The following is a 24,402-nucleotide window of genomic DNA, read 5'->3' as shown; positions in this document are numbered from 1 at the left end:
TTTAGACTCCCTTCCACACTTCTTGTAAGACATGGTTTCCATCAGCCTGGACATTCTACATGAGGCTTTCTCTTCAAATATAGCAGCCCAGATGTGGCCTGGCTGTTGTCCTATAGGCTACATTTTTTCCATCCATGCAGCCCAAGCTGGCCTCTGAGCTCCCAGAAGGTTGTAGGGAGCCCAGTGTCTTCCAGAGTCCCTGGACCTACATCCTACGTGTTTGTAATATAATAATTCTATTTGCTTCCCAGTTTCAGAGAACTCAAGGACAACTTCCCTGCCATTTTTTTTTTAATATATATGTGTTTTAGATGTTTTGGAGATGAATGCCCACTTTTGCATTCTTCCAAGGGGAACAAGTTTCACCTACAGGACATGGCATCAGACAGAGAGTGATTAAGCGAGCAGAAGAAGGAGAGCCCCGAGAAACTGTCCCACCACCTCTTGGCACACTGCACATGCGGCTTGTGTATTTAGCTGCTCCTGGCCAGGGAACTCCGCCTTCCCAGCCAGCTTGTAAAATGGATTATAAATTCCTGGAGGGCCAAGAGCCTCTAGTCTTAACCTATTTGTATCCCCAGTGTTTATCCCAGTATTAAATGCTCACATTGCATTCATAACAGTGTCTTATTTCTGTTTCCTTAATGTCACTTGCGTCCCTCACCATCTGCTGCCACCACGCTAGTTCTAGGCACTTTCATCCCTCCTCTAGACCTGCCGTAGCCCTCTGACTGGTCTGCTTTGACTAAGTAGCTCTGCAGCTTTAAAAACTCAATTAGGTACTCAAACTCCTCCACTTAAAACTGCAGTATTTAAAAGAATTACCCAGAGGGATGTCTAGGTGGCTCAATGGTTGAGCATCTACCTTTGGCTCAGGTCATGATCCCGGGGTCCTGAGATAGAGTCCTCCAACAAGCTCCCCACAGGGAGCCTGCTTTTCCCTTTGCTTATGTCTCTGCCTCTCTCTCTGTGCCTCTCACAAAAATAAATAAAATCTTTAAAAATAATAATAAAAATAAATAAAAGAATTACCCAGAATCATCCCTGTGCCCCAAGTGCAAGAATGAGAAGAAAGCATTAAATCATGACCATGGAAAGGCCTAGAGAGGACAAGCACCTTCGGGTCCAGAGTTACCTCCACTAGGTAGCCTTTCTGGATAGCCCCTGGTAGGAGTGACCTCTGCCCCCTTTGAATCCCAGGCTGCTCTGAAGAGACACTGAAGGGGAAAGCTGCATACATTTCTGCATTTTTTAAACATGATTCTCTCCCTGTTGGGTTAGAAGCCTCCAGTGGATAGGCCCAGGTGTTATCTTTGGGCAAAGCCTGGGGGACAGCCGAAGCATAGTAGGACATCGATCAGGACCTCTGGACTGACCAACCAAATAAATGAATGACATACAAAAGGAATGTTCTCCATCCCATAGAGCTTGCCCAGGAGACTAAACTGAGTGCCATTCTCCCCCTCAGTTGGTCCTGAGATGCTGACATTATGAGAGGAGCTTCACCTAGAGCATCTGGGACACGGACCAATGCTGGGTCTCCCAGTAGGCTCTTCCCTGCCCATGAGCAGTGGGACTTGCTGAATGAATGATGTGGAATGCTGTATAGACCATGTCTCGGCCCTTCCAGGACAGAGAGCTGCTTGTCAACTTCTTAGCCACTCCTTTGCCAACACATTGCCACCTGACCCTTCCTCCTCACTGACCTACTCGGTGAAAGCCTTCCCTGAATTTGTTTCCTTTCCTGACGAAAGAAAGGAAAGAAGAAAGAAAGAAAGAAAGAAAGAAAGAAAGAAAGAAAGAAAGAAAGAAAGAAAGAAAGAAAGAAAGAAAGAAAGAAGAAAGAGAGAGAGAGAGAGAGAGAAAGAAAAGAAAGAAAGAAAGAAAGAAAGAAAGAAAGAAAGAAAGAAAGAAAGAAAGAGAAGAAAGGAAGGAAGGAAGAAAGGAAGGAAGGAAGGAAGGAAGGAAGGAAGGAAGGAAGGAAGGAAGGAAGGAAGGAAGGAAGGAAGGAAGGACTCTTTATTTTCAAGCTTTCTTTATTTTTAAGCTCTTTGGACTTTGTTTTCTCCTTTGGCCCCATGACCACCTGGTGAGCCCCAGGCTCTGGGGGACCTTCTCTGTGTCCACTCCTCAGAACAAAGTCCCTCACTGACCCCACGCTGTGTCATAGAATGGCCAGGAAAAGAGGGCCCAGACACCTGCCTAGAGGGTTCTTAGACTTCCCTGCAATTACATTACAAAACTCTAGAGGTCATTGAAGGAAAACAGCACTAAATACTACCAAATACCATATACTATAATAATAGCAATACTATTATACTATTAATGCTCTGGTAATGGTAATCGTATAGTAGTAGTAATGGTAATACTAAAAGAAAACATTACTACATAGGAAAATTAGTATTAAACTTTGTGGTGACAATATTTTTAAAGCCTTACTAAGATTTTTTTTCCTCTTGTTCCTGAGTACTTTCTACTTTACACACAATTCAGAAGCCTATTCAATTGAAATTTTGAAAACAAAGATTATTTTACTTGATGGTATAGCAGAACATAACTGGGATTTTATAGTTTCACCTTTGAGATCATGAAAAGGAGACAAAACTGTTTTGACACACTTGTATTAATATTGTATTTTAATGTTAGTGTTATCAGTAGAGACTCTTGGTTGCAAGTGGCAGATACCTGACTTAAACCAGCTTATGTAAACATGGGGACTGTTTTGCTCAGGAAGGATTGAGGAAGCAAACCCTCAGAGAGACAGGAGGGACACAGCTTGCCCTCAGGAAGAGCTGGAAGCTGGGATTGGAGCCAGTGCGTGAGTCTGAGATTGACATCCCTCACTTGGAGAAGCAAGGATATAGACTGAAGATGCTATACCCTAGCCACTCTCAGGAAAAGCAGCAAGTCAGTGTACTGGTAGCATTCTTGAAACTTGAGATGGAAAAAGAGACATGTAATCTTTAATAAAATATTATGTTGAAGACTTATTTATAGAAGGAAACCTGAGATTAAAAATTAAAACATCTTGTCAATTTACACGTATCACAGAGCCCATCGATGCTTCAATTTCCCTAGTTGTGAGTTGAGAGTAATGAATTGCCTCAAACTAATTAATGTATGTGATATTATTTGAAACAAAAACATTATGGAAAATACAGGTTATAACCTGTGGGTTTTTTTCTTGTCTTTTTCTTTGTAGGAGGTGTCAGTGAAAAAAAAGGTCCAGAATGATTACTAACCTATGACTCCCAACAGTATGACAGGTATCTATGTTTTTTTTATTTTCTTTGCATGTCTCCATTTGTGTTCCACCTAAAGAGAAATATAGAGTTTCTAAAAGATCAACCTAAGAGTCTTAGCAACAATTATTTCCAGTATTACTAAATGCAGATACATCCTATGAATACATCCCAACAAATGAGCTTTCATCTTCTTCAGAAATGAGATGCATCATCACCTGAAACCTATGGTGAAGAAATGATAATTCACAGCAAAAGGCTACTTTTTAGCTATCCTGAGATAACCCTTGCACACTAGCTACATTGACTCTTTACATTCACTTAGATCAATATAATAAATGGCTGTATACACTTAATGACTAGGGTCCAGGCATCTTCTCCCAAACGGGCTGTTTATTCCATTTAGCAGTAGAGTCAGAATGGAATATGATTAGATTGCAGCAGGTAAATGAGGTAGCGACTGTTAGCAAGGGACAAAGGAGACAGAATGACCCCCAAGGAACATAAAGTTGCAATAGCATGAATTCTTTGTGCAACACAGAGAGCAGGTGTTCCAAACTCAAAGGTCCCAGGGACCAGGCCAATAACACTAATGCCAGAAACAGATCCGGTGTAAGGGAAAACCACAAATAAAACTGAAGTACTCTTCAGAGAGAAACTTTCCTCCAATCTAGGTGATCACTGACAAGTAGGGATGAAGCCCAGGATGCGCAGATATTTCAAATTTTCAAAAGAAGTTGGAAATCCAGCTTTTAAATGAAATAGTCCCACTCACAAATATTAACGATTAACTTATAAAAAAGTCAAAGACTCAGGGGCCCATTAAAATATGTCTGCTGACTGGAAGAAACCCATGTCCTATCAGTTTTCTCAGTTTACAACCTCTGCTACCTACCTTCCAGCCTAGCACCAAGCCCCTACCAATTCTTGCAGTTCCTATGGCAGCAGGGCAGATACCCACAGATCTCTGCATGTCATGGGCACAGCGTGACCTTTGATAACCCATTCATGTCACCTCCTTACCCAGTGACAGACTAAACACTCAGGACAATTTCTCCAAGAATCCATTACCCAGGAGACCTGAGAAATTGAAGTGACCTCGAGTTGCCATTCAGCCTTCTGCAAGTTTGGAAGCCTCCCAATGACTATACACTGCCTCTCTCAGCATCATTGCTCTGCCCTTCTACCCACCTATACTGGAGCTCTTGGTACAGCAAAAAAGATGGGTTACCCAGATGGCTCCGTCAGTTGGGTGTCTGCCTTCAGCTTGAGTTGTGATCCCAGGGTCCTGGGATCCAGTCTTGTGTTGGACTCCCTGCTCGGCAGGAAGTCTGCTTCTCCCTCTCCCTCTACTCCTCCCTGCCCCACTCACTTATACTCTCTCTCTCTTTTTCTCTCAAATAAATAAATAAAATAAAATCTTATAAAAAAAAAAAAAGATGGAGTGGCTGAACAAACCAGAGTAATTCATACCAGTAGGTGAGAGCCTCAGAACCACATCTCACTCCTTCCCCCTATTTTTACTCAGTAACAGGCATCAAAACATACTCACCTCCTTCTATTCCACTGACGACCCAGCCAAAAATCCTCTCCCACTTAAATTTCACCTATTCTATGTCATAAACCTGGTCATTCAGTAGAAAATTAGTATAGATAAACCTTAGCTAGCTCCTTCATTTTTACTGATGAGTGGGGATCTCAGCCAGAAGGAATGAAACATAAGTCTTGGCAGGTACAGCCCCATGTGAGCACAGATACCCAACAGCAGGTATCCATACTGCAAAACCTAGGGAAAGTGCCCCTCTGATATAGGATAGTGTGGGATCAAGTGCAACACAAGGGTGGTTCGATACTCCACAATAATCTGCCCACTAGAAAAAGCCTCCAAAGATACAGTCTCAGAGAACATATCCATCTGAGACATAACGAAATTGCAAAGCTTGGTATAGAAGTGGGTAATACAATAGTTTTTACTTGCCATGGGGTTGGTTCCAGATAAAGGTCAAGAAGTGAGCATCCATTCCAGGTTCCTATAGAACAGAGGTCAGCAATTCTTTTTAAAGAGCCAATATAGTAAATATCTCGGGCATTGCTGACTACTCAGTTCTGCCATTGTAGCGCAAAAATCCATGGACTGTATAGACAAATGGGTTGTTTATGTGTCAACAAAACTTTATTTACAAAACAGGCAGCAGGCCAGCTTTGGCCCAAGGACCGTAGTTCACAGACCTCTGCTTCTAGAGTCCAAAGTAGTCCAGACCATCTTATTGTTGAGCATAACCCCCAAGGCAAAGTCCACTCATCTCCAAGACTCAGCTAGGAATCTCGGCTTACCCCAAGACAGTTCTAAACTGAGCCAGCTTTTCAGCTGATTTTGTCGAAGCCAAGATGCCTTCCTTGCATACTGAGCTGGAAGCCCAGGTGCCTTCCAATGGAGGAGGGATTTTTTCCTTCCCAGCATTTGCTTCATAGTGTGGAAACTAACAGTAGTTCTATTTGCAAAAGAAAATCTATTCCATACACACATATGCTCAGTGCATGTTAATGGACTCAGCTGAGAAAATTATTACTTTAGACTCCCTTGTTTGTGGACGAAATAAAACAGTATCCTTTTCTCTCTCTCTTTTGCTATGATCTCAGGCTTTGTGTTTATTTTAAGAAACCTAAAGAGCTTCTTTATATGGAAGACCATAGCAAAGTTGTAAGCCATTGGAACTAAGTGCTTGCTTTAGGAGTATAAGTTAAAGGGCAAATGTGCATATTTTCTTCTGTGAAAAACATAATAGGTAATATTACTGTTATGCAATACAGCTATCAATTAACCTTTATGAAAATAAAGCCATTCTTTAAATGAACAAGAATAAGAACATTGAATCTGTTTTCCTAAAAGCAAGCAGACCAGCATTTTCAGATAAAAGAGCCACGTTGTTGGTATGTAGTCTCTCTCAGCCAGAATGCTTAATAAATTTGTATGTTTAGCATTAACACAAATGGAAATTTGGTTATTTTCTGGGGTTATTTATCCATCAGCTACAATGGAGTCGGGTCTTGCCAAAATGTTCTCATTGCTTTACCTAGTTTGAAATTAGGATTGCATGAAATCACTCATTGAAAAACACTGATTCTTAATGGAGAAAGTAAGAAAGTGCCTTATTATGGTATTTTATTAATCTGGCATTAAGCACTGCTTCCTAAGTAATCTGAGGGGAATTCTGCTAACATTTATGGCATCATAATGAGCTCTACTTTGCATAAAAGCATGATTCACCATATAGGGGAGTTTGTTCCAAGATATGAATACCTAAAAATTCAAATACCAAAGTTAGAGGCTTTTGGCCTTGGTGCAAAAGAAAACTAAGAACCCTGACTTCTCCACATGTGCCTGAAGAAGCCAAAACAAGGACCTGTTGTTTGCATTGAACCAGGCTTTATGAAATTAGGATATGACATAAAATTAGCACAGAATTTAATGTTTCCATCCAGTCAGGCCCCCTGTCATTTAAAGACCCAGTATCATGAATCCTTCTGTGTGAATAAAATATTCCCCATTCAGTTGTTTAAACTCTATCTCTTCTTCGTGGCCTGCTTGTCCATTTAACTTCCCTGTTGTGATGTTTGCCCTTTTTCTTTTTCTTTCTCTAGCTATTACTATGGAGTGTATCCTAGGCACTAAGGGAAGGTTGTTAGCAAGGATATGACTGTTTTCATTGTTTGACCCAACATTTCCATCATATGATCTCCAGATTGCTTGTTTGGGGCTGGGCTCATGTGTCAAGCAAAGGAAAGAATTACACACTTTTTTTTTAATTGCATTTTTTTTAAAAAATTCACATTTCTCATGACCTCTGAGATGGAATTTTTTTACATGTTTATTGACCACTTATATTTCTTCATCTATAACTCACTTGTTTGTATTTATTGTCTACATGCTTGTTATAGATTTTATATTTTTCTCATGATGTATAGAAGCAATTTACTATATTTTAGAATAATAACTGAGCCTATCACCTAATCTGTCAAGATCTGGAATTCCTTATTAAATGAGAAAGGGAGACCAGTTCTTCTCTTGTTCTCCTACTTTTACAATACTTCCCATTTGAACATGTATAAATCACATTTTCTTAAAGTAGAGCATGGGGGCATTGATGGTTGCATGTAAAGAAAAAAAGTAACCTGGAGTAATGTTTTCTGTGTTTTAAGACTATCCTAATGAACAAGTTTTTCAGAGTCAAACAAAACATCTAAGTTGGGAAAACAATATTTTATTGTAAGCCCACGTCACTTTTCAGAGGCGGCTCTCCAAGTTTTCCTTAGGCTTTCCACATGCTCCTTATAACCATTTCATTCCTTCAGAAAGAGAATCACAGTTGTGTTTATGTCCTGTGATCTAAGTAGATCATCTTTTCATGGAATCAGGAGGCTACTGTCAGCAAAATAAGACACTATTCAAAGATAACTAATGCAAACAGTATACATATTGTTACTGTTTCCTGCTGTCAATAACTACTCTTCTGAAATAAGATTTTGGTCATGGCTATTTGGTAATCCATCATTTACTGGTAAACTCTCTGATTGTTGGACTTCTAATATAATGTTACTTGAGTACTGGTTTGTACATAAATTTGCACCTCTGATTGCTTCCTCAGGATAAAACTCTACTAAGTAAAAAATGCTAAATTAAAGGAACTAAACATCTTTAAAAACCTCTTCTGTTGCCAGATTGTAACCAGATTATTAGACCAGCTGAGACACCCACCAGTAGTACAGCATCCGTGTAATCATAAATCTTCCAAATTTGGAGCTTTTTGGTAGTTAATTTTTGAAGTCATTTATTAGACAAAATTTTATCACAGCTCTTCAAAACTTTATGTTTTTCTTACTGATAATGAATTTGACTACACACACACACACACACACACACACATACTGGCCACTAAAAAGTTTTTTGTAACTTCCCTGTTCATTTAACTTTTCCATTGTGCCATTATCTTTTTCTTATGATTTATACATATATATTTTTTAAGAAAATAATTCATTGTCATTAATATTATAATTATTTTCCAATTGTAGTATTTTTTTCATTTTTGGTAATACTTGACCTTTAAATTTTTTTTCTTAATTTTTCTTGAAAAATAATGAAATAATAATAAATTTTTGTAATAATCCCATACTAACAGAAAAGTTTGTAAGATTAGTTCAAAGAATCCCCAGCTACCCTCTACCCAGAGTCCTCAAATGTTAATATTTTATCACGTTTGCTTAATTCTTTTCCTTCTATCTCACCTGTATGATTTTTTATTTTGAACCATTTACAAATAAGTTGTAAACATGATAGCATGGCATTTTTCAACATATCCAAGTTTTTCATTTTTATACAGTAAGCTCTATTGGAGTGTCACCCTATGATTTATGTCTTTGTTGTCAAGCTTAGAAATGTCTTCTAGTGAGTACTGATGGGCAGAGCTCAACAGGATCTGTGTTATGAGTCAGCATTTCTATTCCAACATACAGTTCTTTTTAATGAGACACAGGGATGACTGGTTAAAGCTGAAGATTTTCTCAATAAATACCTTCTCATATTTGTCTTTTATGCACCAACCATCCACCCAGAGTATGCTAGCCCTAGCCTTTGAGGGCAGGGAGGGAAAGCCTGGCAGTGCTGGAGGTCTTTCTGTCCCCTCTCCCAAAGTCAGGACCTCCAAACCCCACGTCTTTGTACTGGTTACCCATGCAAAGAACACAACCACAGAAGCCAGACATGGCACTCTGCTTCCTTTCCCACGTTGCTACAGGAGCTGGGAGACTTTATATTGATTTGTACACTCCTGGTATAGTTCTTCTGAAAGAGCATCTAGAGACTTATTTCACTTTCTTCCAAGTTCCTGTTTCCCTGGTTGTGGCCAAAAATAAAACATGGCCTTGGATTCCATAGAGCCTGCTATGCACATTACAAATGTTGCCACAAATAGTTTTGGAGAAGGAAAAATACCAACTCACCCAAATAGCTAGCTCCACTGTTGGTGGAGCCAATTACAAAAAGGAACTTTGATTTAATGTCTTGGGCATTTACCCACATGAAGCACTGGCGACCATTTTGCTCCTACTTCAGCACAGTATCACTGCTACAAGAAACAAAAATCGCCCTGAAAGCAGGCTAGAAAGGAAACATCAGTCTTCCCCAAAATGCCTTAAGGGCAGAAGGGAGGTTACTATACCCGTAACACACAGAAAATCCTTAAGTTCCTCCCTAGATGTCTCTCCCATAGATCCCTCCTCACGGTTACTGCTGAAACCTCTTGTCCTCTTCTCTCTCTCTCTCTCTCTCTCTCTCTCTCTCTCTCCCCTAAGGCTAAAAATCCTGGTGTGGTGGCTCTGCACACGCTGCTTCCCCTCCCCATGCCTGTCAGGATTCCCTTCCCTCTTCTCCTCCCATCTACCCACCCTGTTAACTCTACCTCCTCTTTTCCTTTGAAGCTTGTGGGCTTCCTCTCTCTCCTCCGCCATTTGCATCCCACTGAGCAAAATAAATACATCTTCCTTCCTAAGGAACTCACCTTAGAAAGCAAGGGAAGGAAAAACCATAAATGCGTATAATTTTACATCCCCTCACCCCCATCACGCACAAATTGGTAGAAGAAAATCACTGCATGGTATTCAGTCAGGGGAGGAGCCCAGAACCACAGTTCAAGATTTTTTCCCAGTTTTCCCCATAAGAAGGGAGAAAACAAGAAAGCCGAGAGAGAGAGAGAGAGAGAGAGAGAGAGAGAGAGAGAGAGAATGAATTTCTGCACAAACAACACATCACCCTTTTCTTTGACACAAAAGCAAATACTTCTCTTTTCTCAGAAAACAAAAGGAATGGTGATCCTTTGCACAGCACAAATTGATAAAGGATGCCAGACTTTGCCATATAGTCTACCTAAAGAAAAACTGGCCCTCTTGTACTCTGATGGTCTCTGTACTCCCATCACTCACTTCTTTTTAATTTCCTGAACTTTTCCTAGGACAAACTTTCTACTGAAAAGTATGGAACTTTCTGAAAGAAGATTTTTTAAATCTCACCAAATCCAGCCAGATTTGTGAAAATCCTCCCTCAAAGCTCTAGGGCCTCCAATAGAGCTGCTTCTAGAACAACTTCACTTTCCAAATTTGAGCTGCAACCAGATGATCAAGATGTTGAAATGTCAAAAGGACAAGGCTTTATAGAGAATGAAAGATGGAAGCACAAGAGCAAAGAAAAAAATTATTTCCTTAACAACTCCTGTATTTCAAGAAGCCACACATTACAGTTTTTGGCTTTTCCTAGGGACCTACCCTTCCTCCACCCCCACTGTCCCTGCCTCCCACCCCAGCCCCATTCTCAGCACCTTCATCAACCACCCCTCCATCATGCCTTCATTATTGATAAACTCATCTCTACCTCCTTCAAGCCTACTATAACTAAGAATTGCCTAGCATATCTCTATTTGGCTCTTGCTAATGGCCACAAATAAACAAATGTAACCTAACAGGGTTCTGTTTGGTGGTAGTATCTTCCTCTCTATTCCCCCAGATGCCTGAATTTCCATAGCAGTGGCACATAGGCAGGTGGAAGATCCTTCAAAAGGATTGAAAATAATTTCTCCCAAGAAAAGTTTAGTCCCTAATTAATATGTGATGTTATTTTGTTTGCAATGAGTTGAGAGTTCTCTTTCTATGCCATCACCACCTGCCCCACCACCAGCTGACAAGCCCCTGGCTAGGGAACTAGTGCAGAAGTCCAGCTCCCCAAGCCTAGAGAGTGCAGATGATTCCTGTTGGGGTGCTGTTGCTGAGCTAGGGGGCACCCCCCCCCCACCAATCCTCACATTGTACACAGCAGCAGGCAAAGGCCAGTGTGGTGAGATAACATGCCTAAGGTGACCAGAGCAGACTGTTGAGACTGTGGACTCAAAATTTGGGAAACTGTGGGCTACATGACTTTAAATAGTGATAGGTCTCATTTCTTTGTTAGTCTTCATCATGCTCACCTCCAGAGGAGATAAATTGAGCAGTCTTTGCTCAACTTATTAAGGCAGAAACCCCCTCTTTGGTAGAGGACCTAGCCTTGTCCTGCTCAAACTTGCCTGTATATTGGCATCATCCTGGGAGCTTTTTAAAATCCTGATGCCTATGCTACCCCAGACCACTTAAATCAGAATATGTGGGTGCAGATGCAAGACTCAGTGGCCTTATAAAACTATTTAGATGATTCCATAGTATAGCCCATTCTGAAAGCCATGATGTGGACACAGAGATTCTCAGACCAGGCTGCCCATTGCAGTCACCTAGGGAGCAATCAAAAGGTATCAGTGTCTGTGCCCCACTCAGAGAGATTCCAGCTGGGTTGGTCTAGGGTGGAGCCTCTCACAAGTGGAGTGTTGTTGGTTTTGTTTTGTTTTGTTTTAACTCTGCAAGTGATTCTAATGTGCATCCAGTGTTGAGGAAAGTACAGTTGTCTTCAAACATGGTGGTGAGGTTATCAGTATCACTGAAAATTTTGTGGTTTTACTTAAAGATTTTATGTATTTGACAGAGATCCTGGAGTGCCAGGATCGAGTCCCACGTCGGGCCCCCTGCGTGGAGCCTGCTTCTCCCTCTGCCTGTGTCTCTGCCTCTCTCTCTCTCTCTCTCTCTCTCTCTCTGTGTGTGTGTGTGTGTGTGTGTGTGCGTGCACCTTATCATGGATAAATAAATAACATCTCAAAAAAAAAAAAAAAAAGCCCATTACGATGGCAACCTGTCCAGGTCAAATGATCACAGAGTCCTTCAGGAATGCACTCCTAGGACAGCATTTTTCATCAAAGAAATGGAATTTTATTGGACGTTTGTCTTTAGTAGGTTGCTTTCAAGTTATAAGGTGCCTTTGGTTATGGGAGGAGTTTTTTTGTTTTGTTGTTTGTTTTTTGCTGTTCCTGAAAGGGCTGTTGTTGTTATTTAAATAAATTAAATGACTTCCATTTGGGCCCTCAAAAGAATGTAGCTGTCTGGTGAGTAGGGTCCACAGGTTATGGTTCTCAGTCTGGACTGCTTATTTGGGGACCTTTAAAAAAATCCCGATGCTGAAAATACTGAACTTTTCACAAAAGATTATGGTGAGGATATAAGATTTATATAAATCATTTAACACATGCTGTGGCACATTGAAACACAACACAGATGTTCTGAGGGAGCACCAGGTATGTCATAGGAATTGGTAACGTTAACTTAATTGTGAAAAATGTCACATACATTTAACTGAACTACCATGGGGCAAAAAAACAGATGTAAATGAATGTCTGTAGTTTTTTTTTAATTCGTTTTGCTGGTAAGCTTACATCTTTATTGCTTTGTTTAGCTCATTCCTGTAATTCATGTTTTCTCTTTAGTGTCTCCTTCAAATTCAGCATCCTACTTAGGATTTCCTGAAAGAATTTTCTATATGACTTAAGGCCTTTCTTTTTCTAAAACATGAGAGACAAGAAATGCCTTTGTTAGTCCTATTATTTTATGGAAAGATTTTTTTTTAATGAAGCAGTAATCTCAACATAACATTTGAAGCAAACAATTCACGCAAAAGGTACTTGGTAATTTTTAATACAGTCTCTTCATTTCTGCAATCCTTGATAATATAAACATTTTAAAATATTTGTTGATATTATTTTTACTTCATTTTTTTAATAGACATAAGTTCCTATGCCAGCCAAGGCTGAGGGGCCATACTAACACACTATCTCCCTGGATGCTTATTCCCCAGGTTGTAGGACGTTACATGACATAAGCACATGAGGCAGGAAGTGACAGCAGAAAACAAATGGGGGATGACATACACCTGCTGCAGCCAATAAAAAGAAAGAAGAACATGGGTCTCCCATCATTAGATTTCATTCTTTTTTACAGTGTCAAATTGTGGTTCCCATTTTTCTGCCAAGACCCTCTTGTTATTTCCCCACACATACCTCCCATAAGCCCTGTTTTTCCAAACATTTTACCTCCAAACAGTATTTATTAAATAATAGAATTCATTGCCTGTTTTTAATAATCAAAGCATATATAACCTGATACTTTTGTTGAGCAGGATAAAATGAACAATGACCCCACACTACACAGATATAAAGAAAAATTACTATATATTTTCCAAAACCAGAAGGCATAAGATTTTTCATGAAAGTGGCATAGGCTCCATCACATCATTGTATCATCTTTCTTGGGCCTTTCCAAACTCTTTAATTGTTCATAGTTTCCCCCCAATACTACTTTTATGGACCTCAAGTTAAGACCCATGTGGATGAGAAAATTCTGAATATTCTGTACTCCAATTTTCTCAACCCTAAGTAGGAATTATACTCCTATATTATTTAGCTAAATAGAAGTATAAATGAAGCCATCAGAATACCAATTACTGCTGGCACTAACTTTAATCAAAAAAGTCTTTCAGTATTATTATAAAATCATTCTTCAAAGATTAAGTCTATGTAAATGAATATAAAATAGCCTACCATACTCACTAATGCATAATGAAAATATTCATGAGAATTTCAATCATTTGATATTGTGCTCCAAATTAGATCAAGAAATCATTGGCATAAATCAGAACATTAGCAAAGTCTTTGAGTTTTTCAACAGAAAATTCTAATTAAATTTAACATTAGAGCATCTAAGATATTGGATCCTAGCCATATAAACATAATAATCCTTACCTTTGAGAAGCTCATATTCAAGAGATCACAGTTTCTGAACACATTAATACCTATTTTTTATCAACTAAAGAGACCTAAAGAGGTTTAAAACTAGAAGGAAATCTTACAGACCATCTGTTCCAACAGTCTAAAATTACAGGTAGAGAAACGAAGTGCATGAACTCCAAGTAACATGCTTACGGCTGTGCAGCAATGCACTGCACAGATGTCTTGGATCTTCTCTAAATGATTCTTCACACCTCTCACTCCTTGAGCTTCCATTGGCTCTGGTTGCATTTGTAAAAGCTTTAATGACAAAATAGATAAGAAAACTATCCAGAATCATGAAGAGCCTATTAGTAAAATGATGCTCTCTGTTGCAACAAGGAGAACCCAAAACCTCAGTGATTTCATACAACAGAACTTTAAATCTGGTTTATGTGAAGTCCAGTGCCACATGTTCTTGGCCGGTGGGTAACATTCCCCATGGTCATTTGGGGACCCAGGCTCCTTCCTTCTTATATTTCCATTCACCTCTAGGACTTCATAATTTTCTCCACTCAACAGAAGAAGGGAGAAAATAAAATGAAAGGATGCATGGACTTGTTTTTTGGGCCAGGCCTGGAAGTGGTGCCCAATGTTCATATTCCTTCCATTGGCTAGAACTCAGTCACATGGCTACATGTGACTGTGAGGGAGGCTTGAATGCAGTCTAGCCATGTGTCCCGGAAGTAGAGAGCATACCGATTTTGATGATGAGGCTGTGTCACAAAGGGCTATACGAGTGCAAGAGAATATTATGGAAGTACGTGAGGTCAGGAAGGGACCTGAACTTTATATTGAAGTCATCTTTTTGTTTAAAAATGTCTGGTACAGTCCTTTGAACCTCCTCCAAGTACTATCAGCCATCTCTAGACAGGGTGAGGATGATCTATTTTGACCACCATTTCTAGTTGCTTCTGGAGTTCACATGCTATTGTGAAAAGAATATATATTTTTGGAGCCTGTGTCCTTGGGTTCAAATCCCCAGTTTGACACTTATTAGCCTTGTTAATTTGAGCAAGTTGCTAAAGCTCTCACAGTTTCAATTCCTTTATTGTAAAAAGAGGGAGGAAACCATCCTGGAATTGTGGTGAATCTATTTAAACCAGTCAGCAAACATCTATTGAGAGTCTCCTACACGACAAATCTTTTGGTACACTATAAGGAAACAGCAGCGATTAAGGGGGGGGGGGGGCATCTAGATCAATAATATGTGTACAGTCATTGTCACTAGCAGGCACTCAATAAAAGGGAGTGCTTTGGATTCCCCTGACCACCTTCTCCTGAACACTGCAAATTTGTCATAATTTTGTTTATTTGCTTTTGGCCCTATGCATCTGTGAGGACAGGTTTATCCCTAGAAATTCCAGATAGAATAAATTAATGAAAATGATGCATCTGAGAAATGGAGAGGTCAAGTGGAAAACGTTTCACTTGCTCCTGATGTTTGGAAGTGAATTGACATGGTGAGAATTCTGTGAAGCATGTTAATATGCAAGGGCTTGAAATATAATGATTTGTGCTACACGTAAATACTTGTTCAGTTCCAGCAAGTTTCCTCAAACAGAGAAACATCAAAGCAGACAGCTGTCTTCAAGGCTGGTGGCCTTTGTGTTGCAAAGGATCCTTTACAAACCAGAGAAAGAGGGTCTTCCGAGGAGGTCTTCCCAAGGACACAGAGCAGTTAAGGGTGTAGCGGCCCCTCCTGCTGGCTGCCCAGTGGGAAAGTGTGCAAGGACCCCCACAAGAAGCAAGATTACAGTGTCTGTATGCAGCCACTACTGAGGGCTTGCTCTTCATGCTGAGGCTCTCTCCAGAGACCCCACCTGGGAGAACCCTCACCTCAGGCCCTCCCTGACTCCTTGTCCTTCGGCTCTTGTTTTTTTGCTTCCTATGATTTCCAAATAGGACAGAGAAGCTTTATGTTTGTTTTGTCTTTGCTTTTATCTTTTTCTTTTATGTGCAGAATAGGATGGGGGGAGCAGGCAAGTAATGAGGACAATATGTCTGCAAACCAGGAAAGTATATACCATCTTGCCCAAACCACATGTGTATTGCTGACCCATTGAAATGCAACAGAGGGACCAAAGGCACAGGCCTGTGGTCAAATTCACCTAGGGTTCAGTGTGGCTTTACTTTTATAGCTGTGACCTATGGCAAGTTGCTTTCCCTTTCATAACATTCAGTTTCTTCATCTGTGAAATAGAGAGGATCATTATTCATCTTAATATTAGTGTAAGGGTCAAAAAGAAATCATGTGATGTGCTTAGCAGTATGACTAGAACATTGTGAGCCTCAAGTAATCAGTGACAGATACCATCATCATCACAACCACCACCATGTCAATATCTCCAGGCCAAATAACCACCCCTGTCAGGACAGTTTAGGGAAATGCAGCCATCTTGTTATCTTGCTTCAAATACATTAGAGGATGGATCTGATACATCCCATAATCAAATGCCAACTAGCTCTCTTGAACAACCCATTCCATTGTCCAAGAAATAAAGAATCCTAGGTGCAAGTCAGAAATGGGTATTCCAGTCCCACTTTCCAGGAGTGATCCTTGAGAACTGTCCATTTATTTAAAATATCCCTTTCAGATGTTTATGGAACAAGACACCACTGGAAACCTATCACTAGATATTCTAGAATCCTTTTGCTGCTGGTCTGCCTCCACAATACATCCAACTGTATTGTTTCCTCCTTTCCAGACAAGGATTTCTTAAAGATTCTTTTGTGCATGGTTCTGATGTAGTCTCTTGTCTTGGAAGAACTCATGAAATACTGACCAGGCCTGTGATGAGCCTAATTATTTTTAGGCAGGGGCAATTGTAGCCACGGTAAATTTCCTCTCCTTTCAAACTAACATCCCATAGCAAGTTTATTTAATAGAGACCTGCTTCAGATTCTGTGTTTCCAAGATGAAGAATATGCTGTTTCCCGACCCTGTCAAGCCCCAACCCTTCACAAGAATTTTCCATGTGCCACAAATTCGTTAAAGAAAAGCTTTTGATCACCACATGCCCCAGCCTAAGCCTGAGAGACATGGAAGACAGGGTCTGCTAGCTAGTTCTGGAAACAAGGAGGTTGCTTCAGCTGGATGAGGACCATCTGCCTTCACCCACTTCCACCCCAGACTGTCTCACCTCTCCCTGGGTCATGTTGGTATTGTTTGTATTTAGGGTGTGCACGCATGAGGATGAAGGGCGGTAGTGATGCTTGGTTTTGCTTGTAACTGTCCAAAGGTCTTTGAACTGGTGTGAGTTCTAAGATCCCTTTAGCCCCAACTATTCTCTGTATTTTACTACTCACAGCCCACTGGATGAAGAGCAGTTGAGCTAGTTAATTTGCCTGAAATTCGGCCTGGCATATTGCTGTGTTTCAACCTACCTTATGTTCCTGGCTGATGGTCAGGAGGACAAAGAGTCTGGAGAACAGGGCAAAGTGATATATGAAGTCATCGCAGTGTGAGATGGCCAACGTAGGATCACTTCGGTTTGGCACCATCATACACTGGCATAAAGAAGAGTAAAGCCTTCCACTTCTAAGCCTGAAAATGAGAAGAAATGACTCTAAAGCTCATCCCTGCTGCTAATTATCTTGCTCATGCTGTGTCTGCTTCATTTGCTTTAAATAAAAGCCTATGCAGCATGCCATCCAAATATAGATCCACAGCAGTCCAGAGAGAAGACAGCCTGGGACTTATGGTGACAGGGATATTTCAAATACCGAATAAATGGTCCTATCATATCAAAACCCACAGGTCAATAATAGCAGTGAAGAGAAAGTAAATAAGGCTTGTTTGAAGCACAGCAAGTTTCTTCCAGTGTTTCTTGTTGGGAAGGAATTGTGATCAATACTAAGTACAAATAATTGCTGATAATAGAAAAGTGTTCATGATGATATTCCAGTGGGATCACATCACAGGTTTGCCTTATGTATACTATGACTTTAAAAGGTGAGCAATGCTTTGTAAATTTCACCATCTTCCCCCATCCACTAAAAATAAATGTCCGTGTTGTTACAGCACCCTCACTAAAATTTTACAAATTGGGGGTGAGTTTAGATTGAATTAATGTCACTTAAAACACAGGTGATCCTGCTACTGCTGACTCTGTCAGTCATTCATACCTTCGGGTATGTTAACTTAATCAGACTTTTCCTCAGTGACACCAATTGGCTGGGAAGAGACAAAAGCAGGGTCAGAGTGAGAGCACTTTGAATCAGAGGCCACTGCAGTTGCAGAGGGCTCTCCTGTGGTGCTAAAAGTTTTAGCAGCATTCCTGGCCCATATCCACTAGATGCTGGCAGTGCACACACACTCCCCCAAGTTGTGACTGCTGAAAATGTCTCCAGTCATTGCCCACTATTCCCAGAGAAGCAAGAAGCCTGGGTGAGGACTGCCAGCCTAGGAGCAGCCCTTGAAGCATCCGTGTTAACTCCAGTCTCTGTTGCTCTTTCTGAGTCACAATATGGATTCACCTCATAACCCTCAGATGGAGGTAATGTACAAAGAATGGGATTTTTTCTTCCAGAACATCTTCCTCACTTTGGCAAATTCCTTCCTCTTCCCCACTATGCTCATCTTCCAGGCAAACGTATTCCTAGAATTGAGGCAGTTGTAGACAAGGCAGCCCCAGGAAATAAACTGCCCATTCTGCTTGAGGTAGCGAGTTGGAGTCATTTTGTGACACCTTCCACTTAATGTGCCACATGGTCCTAAAAAAAATAACAAAGAGAACACACAAGAGAACAGGCCATGTTTAAGTTGCAGAGTGCTTTGACATCACCATTTTGGTAGTACAGGTCCCTCTGCAAGAAGCTGTCATTTGCAGACAAATCCCAGACAAACGGGATAATTGCTGACAGCACATTTTTTCTTCTTTTGGTTATTATTTGGTCAGAAAGTATCACAAGCCAGACTTGCATAAAACCGAAAGTGTTCGTATCTCAAACTATAACTGTTCTTCCAAAAATCATGTCTTTCAAGTTCCCAAGCATTGGTTTTCTCAGACACTATTGTTCCATTGCTGAAATCAGACAAGCTATTCATTTGAGCATAATGTCCTTCCTACATTTCAAAAGAAATATACCTTTGACTTCATTCTTTGTGAGAAGAGGTTTTGTTTGTTGAAGCCATGTTTCCTAAAGAAATAGATGAACCTCTCTCAAAGCAATATTTCTGCTAAGAGGTGAATGATTCTAATAGGATTCCCCCTTTGTCATCAAGCCAGCTTGGCCCATCCCAAGGAAGATTCCAGGCACAGCACTGCCCTCTAGTTAGCTTTGTGACTGGGCAAATGTGATACTCTGGCCTGCAACTGCCTCATCTGTGGAAAGTAGCATAGCCGAGTATGAGAACAGCTTCCCATTTACTACCTGTAACTTTGAGCAACATCTTCAGTTATCTCTGCCAAAGATTCCTCATCTGTGAAATGGGGCGAATAGTGGTATCACCTTCACTGCATCGTTGTAATGAATAAATAAAACACAGCTTGCATCTTGCCTGGCACATAGCAGGGCCTTTCTAAGGGTTGGCTCTCAGGAACATAAACTCAAAATGAAATTATCTTTTTGTCAGTTCTAAATTATTTGGTGGCTTTTTAACCTTCCAGATGGGCAGCTTAGTAAGCAAACCGATTCTTCCTTATCTTGGTCATTTTGATTGGTTGATTGGTTTTGCCTTCTTTCTGCATTCTTAGGCCACATACCACCGGAGCCCATACCACCATAAACATGAGCTTTATGAACAATCAGCAACAGCAGCCAGTGGGGGAAACAGAATCATTTTGTGCACAGCTGTCTCTTGTTTGGTAAATTTACTGGAAAAAAAAATTTTTTAATTAGAAAAACAGCTCTTAATGTTTGAGGTATAAAGTGAAAATGTCAGAATTTGAACCAGCATTGAGATTGAGCAACAAATCATTGTTGTATACTTTAAAAACATATGTTTTCAGTTAAAAGATCTTGGGACGAAGAATCAAAATACCCATCTCGCTTCTTTGCCCATCTGGGTGACTTTGAGGAAGAAAGTGACCTCTCTGAGCTTTAGTCTCTTTATTTCAAACCTCTAATTACATACTTTAGTTGATAGAATTTAGTTCTCTTGCCTGCAGTGATCATCTAAGTCATTTGGTGTTGACTTGCCATAAACAGGAATATGGCAGAGTCAGCTAGACCTACTTGGATATGGATCCTGACTTTATTATTTACTACTGTGTGACCCTGGATAATTTGTTTAACCTCTCTGTGCCCTAGTTTCCTCATCTGAAAAATGAGGATAATATTTCTATTTCATATAGTTACAGTGAAGATTAAATGTAAAATACTCAGAACAGGTGCCTGGCACATATGTTAGCAATTACTTTTATTATCTTACTGGATGTCTCTAGAAAGGAAGACCTGGAAAAAGGTGAAATTATAACCAGGAATCTTTAAATTTTTGGTTTGGATTTTTCCATTTCATATACTACATTTACCAATTAACCATTTAAGAAATAAAGATGTTAAATGCACTTCCTTTAATTTCCCTAAACTGCAACCACCAAATACTATTTTCTCCTCTGATTCCTGAGTATGAAATCTTCTCTCTACATAGTGAATATTAAATCGTACCAAAGTTCAAATTGAGTAACTGCACATGTAACAAATTCTATCTACTTTACATGGAGACTGTGCCCCCTGGAATAAAGTATCTCAAACGTCAGTGTGCTTGGGAATCACATGAAGATCTTGTTAATATGCAGATTCTGATATTCGAGGCCAGAATCCTACATTTCTAACAAGCTCCCAGGTGATGCAGATGCAGCAGGTCCCCAACTACCTTTAGAGATATTCACGGGCCATCTGAGGATAGAGAAGGTATGGGGGCACACTCGGCCCTCAATGGGAGCAGACAGGCTAGAGAGGGGCAGGCCTGCAGGAAATCAGTGCCCGACACCCCCTCTAGCCCCCATCCTGCCAATTTTAAGCAGTTGAAAAGTTTAAGGAAAAAAACCAAGAAGGTGTTAAAATGACAGTAGAAATCACACCTACTTCTCTTGATTTTCCCACACTGTACAAACACTGTAGAACAGATTGCACCAAGCAATTTGACCCGTCTGCACTGCTAAATATCTTCCACAAGACAGGCAGGTAGAAAACAATTTAATTCTCCCATTCATTCCTGCTGCTGGGACAGGACCTATGAGGTGCTCAGCCAGACCCTCCTGGGGAACAGGACGCATGCTGCATGGCTTTGTGTCATACCACTGGGGCTGATTTAATGAACTAAATTGTTTATGTATTTAATAGTGTTCAGAGGGCCTGAAAACATCCCCAAAGGAGTCCTCAGTATGTAAAAAATCTTGCCTGCTCTCATAACCAAGACTAAGGAAGGTGTACATACCATGGCAGGGCCGCTATTCCTGAACAAAGGGAAAAAGCAAACTTCTTCAGATTGAAATGTTTCCCCCTAAATGAAGGAAATGTCTACATTGATCTTGATCCTACTTATTTTCACAGAAAAATATGAAAAATGATAATGAGATTCTATGAAAACTCAGAGGAGGGTCAATCCATCACCCTGTAGATTATTCTACTTTTTTTAACACCAGCATCTATTTTTGTCCATTTTGTTAATCCTTGAGTTTAATTTATTGAAAGACTGTGTGCTTTGCTACCAAGTATATACAGTGTGTCTATAAAATTGATCTGATTACCCAAGAGGCACGTTCTATCTTTTTATTTGAGAAATTGGAAATCTCAATATGTTCTTTATCTACAAATTATACCCCAGTCCTTGTTTGCAATGTTAGAAAAGATTCACATGTATTTCCTACTCTAGGAAGAGGTATTTCAAGTTTGAAAACATAAAATGAGGCCAATCTTACAGACTACCTTATGTTTTTTTTCCAAAATGTGGGCTCAGACTGGCAACAAGAATAAACATGATGATCTGAACTTTCGTCCAGGAGAAATCTAATCCTGACAGCAAACATCTGCTCCCTTTTATGTGCATTCACAGCTCTTTAATATGAATGTTTTTGTTATAGCTGTAGCTTGTCTAATATCCTAAATGGAATCTCTGTGGCCTTTAGAGTAATTGCCTCAAAGTTTAAGTCATCCAACCTGAGGATTCTCTGATTAAATCCAGTATGAATTATGGAAAACTAAATGACCGGTCCAGGGGGAGGATTCCACTGTGTCCTCTGGAAAGTACCTTCTGAGGCTCTGGGGCCTCTGACTAGGGTTCCAGAGGGCAGCTTTTTCCTGTGTGGTTAAATCATTGTAAGATGTTGCTCATGAACAAGCCGCTGACATGTTTTCATGCACTGCCACTCCATGTGGAGATTCCACTGTGGTCTTTGAACACACATTTTGTTGTTCTGTTTTTAACTTTCTTTCAGCTCAACTTTAAAATGGATTAATGTGCATCCCATTTAAAGGTGTTAATCGTACACTTTTAAAAAATTTTAATGGTTTTAACTTATTATCAAGAGGTTATCATTGTAGTTTCTAGTTTCAGAATAACTGTGAGGTTTCTATAGCTATGATGATTGTTTTTCATTTGGATAATGATTGCCTAATGAAATATACAGGAAAACTGGAGAAGCAGGAGCAGCCAGATAAGAAAAAGATTTGTTTCTCTCTTAGCAGCTCCCAGATCTCACTCACTTAATGGACTGAGAATCCCTGCCAATGAAACCAGAGAAACCCTCTGTGATAGCAAACTTAAATTCACCTGCTCACAGGGGCAGAGAAGTCCAGTCTCAACAAAAGGGAAAATCAATAGGCAGGTGCTCTATAAATGAAAGACAAAACCATATAGCAAAGGGAGGCCGCCTATCTGAACAAAGAGGCTAATTTTGCCAGACTTTGCCTACAAGAAGATATTCCTGAGGATGCATTTCATGTAACCAAAGGCTGAGCCAGGGCCTCAGTAGGTCCTCATTTATAGAGTTTCATGAGTGAAGCAGAGTTGTTGTCCAGATGAGTATACACTGATTAGAATATTTGAGCACAATATGTGGCCCTCTGTATTTCATTCATTCATTCATTCATTCATTCATTCTATACACACCTAAACACAATGCTAGTAAAAATTTCTTTTTAGATTTTCAAATAAAATACAAATAAAAGGTCATTATTTTCCTCTCAAATGCTAGAGTCAAGTTTCCTTAGAGACCTCTGGTCCATATCTTGAAATATTCTTAGACACGTAGCACTTGGTAAGGGGAGGTTGCAAAGGAGAGAAGTTTCAGGAGAACCAGTCTGGGAACCAAGAGAAGATAATGAGAAATGACACTTAGCTGAGCAGGAAGAGGATAGAACAAGCACAAAGGAGAGAAGAGCTCTCTCACCATTTCCTGTTTCCCATGGGGCTGTGGAGAAGCAGGAGAGAGCCATGGAGAGTGGCTGAGTTTAATTCAACTCCACGCAAGGTCATGAGCATTTATCAATGTTCCAGGCCCCATGCTAACCTGCCGGGGCACAAACCAAACAAGCCACGGTCCCAACTATCCAGGAGCTCATTGACCTACACAAGTGAATTCATAATTACATACACTGTAACATCTTCTAAGTAGAAACACAGGAATCCAATATCTTCCCTCCATGCTTATTTCCTCATTGGTTAAAATGATGGACACAATACCCATCTCTTGGTATTCAGAATGCAAGTTAGATAATGTATGAAAAATGCCTAGGATGCTACCTGGCACATACTAGGTGCTCAGTTAATAGTGATTTTTATTTATGGTGCTTAGTCTGGTAGGCTGGCACATTACTATGTAGAAATCTTACTATGTTGGAAACTTTAGCTGTCAATATTATTATTACTACTATTATGCACATAAAGTACCTTATTACATAATAATATAGTTTCCTTCCTTTCTCATCCTCCTTAGTCACAATTCTTGTAGAAGCCAATGACCCAGAAGGCTGCTCCCCAGCTGTGACCCATGCCCCCTGTGCCCCACAGTGACCAGAACATTCCACTCCATTTTGCAGGTTTAAGTTGTAGAGAATACCAAAGCAGTAGCTGGTCACAATGTCAGGGACCATCTGGGTCTTCATATCAGGAATCCTAACATACATCAATAAGATCTCAGAAGCAACATGTGATTAAGCATTATTAGAACAAATAATAAATGTTTTCCAAAGAAAGAGGAACTCATCACTGGAATAAAGGCAGCCATGTAGCTAGAACCAAACTGAGCTGGAGCCGGGGAGGGAGTGTTTCAAAATGTTTGTGTAGGTTGAGGGAAGGAGGGAGCATAAGAATGGATCCTCCAGGTTCCTTTCTACCCATTGAGAACTGTGGATTTGCTCTCTGTAGTTATCAGTGTAAAAGAAGGCAACACTTCAAGAACTTACTGTATTTCTGCTCAGTAGTAAACCTTGTATAAATGTCAGCTCATGTAATCTCAACACCAATGCTATAAGGAATTTTTACTCTAGTT

The 24,402-nt window shown here is 40.2% G+C and overlaps 1 protein-coding gene across 22 annotated transcripts in view; it reads left to right on the top strand.

Annotated features, from left to right (window-relative positions):
* Window positions 1-24,402, top strand: part of THRB (thyroid hormone receptor beta) — a 372,339-nt gene that overhangs the window by 267,670 nt on the left and 80,267 nt on the right. For all 22 annotated transcript variants that reach the window (XM_072792979.1, XM_072792987.1, XM_072792997.1 and 19 more), the window contains one exon: window positions 3,203-3,266. In XM_072792979.1, the coding sequence (XP_072649080.1) occupies window positions 3,245-3,266 (22 nt within the window). In that variant the 5' untranslated portion in view covers window positions 3,203-3,244. The remainder of the gene's footprint in view (window positions 1-3,202; window positions 3,267-24,402) is intronic.

The sequence above is a fragment of the Canis lupus genome, chromosome 22, assembly GCF_048164855.1.
Source record: "Canis lupus baileyi chromosome 22, mCanLup2.hap1, whole genome shotgun sequence".
In the NCBI taxonomy this organism is placed as follows: Eukaryota; Metazoa; Chordata; class Mammalia; order Carnivora; family Canidae; genus Canis; species Canis lupus.
The sequence above is the reverse complement of the archived record's forward strand: the minus strand, read 5'-3'. Positions and strand labels throughout refer to the sequence as shown.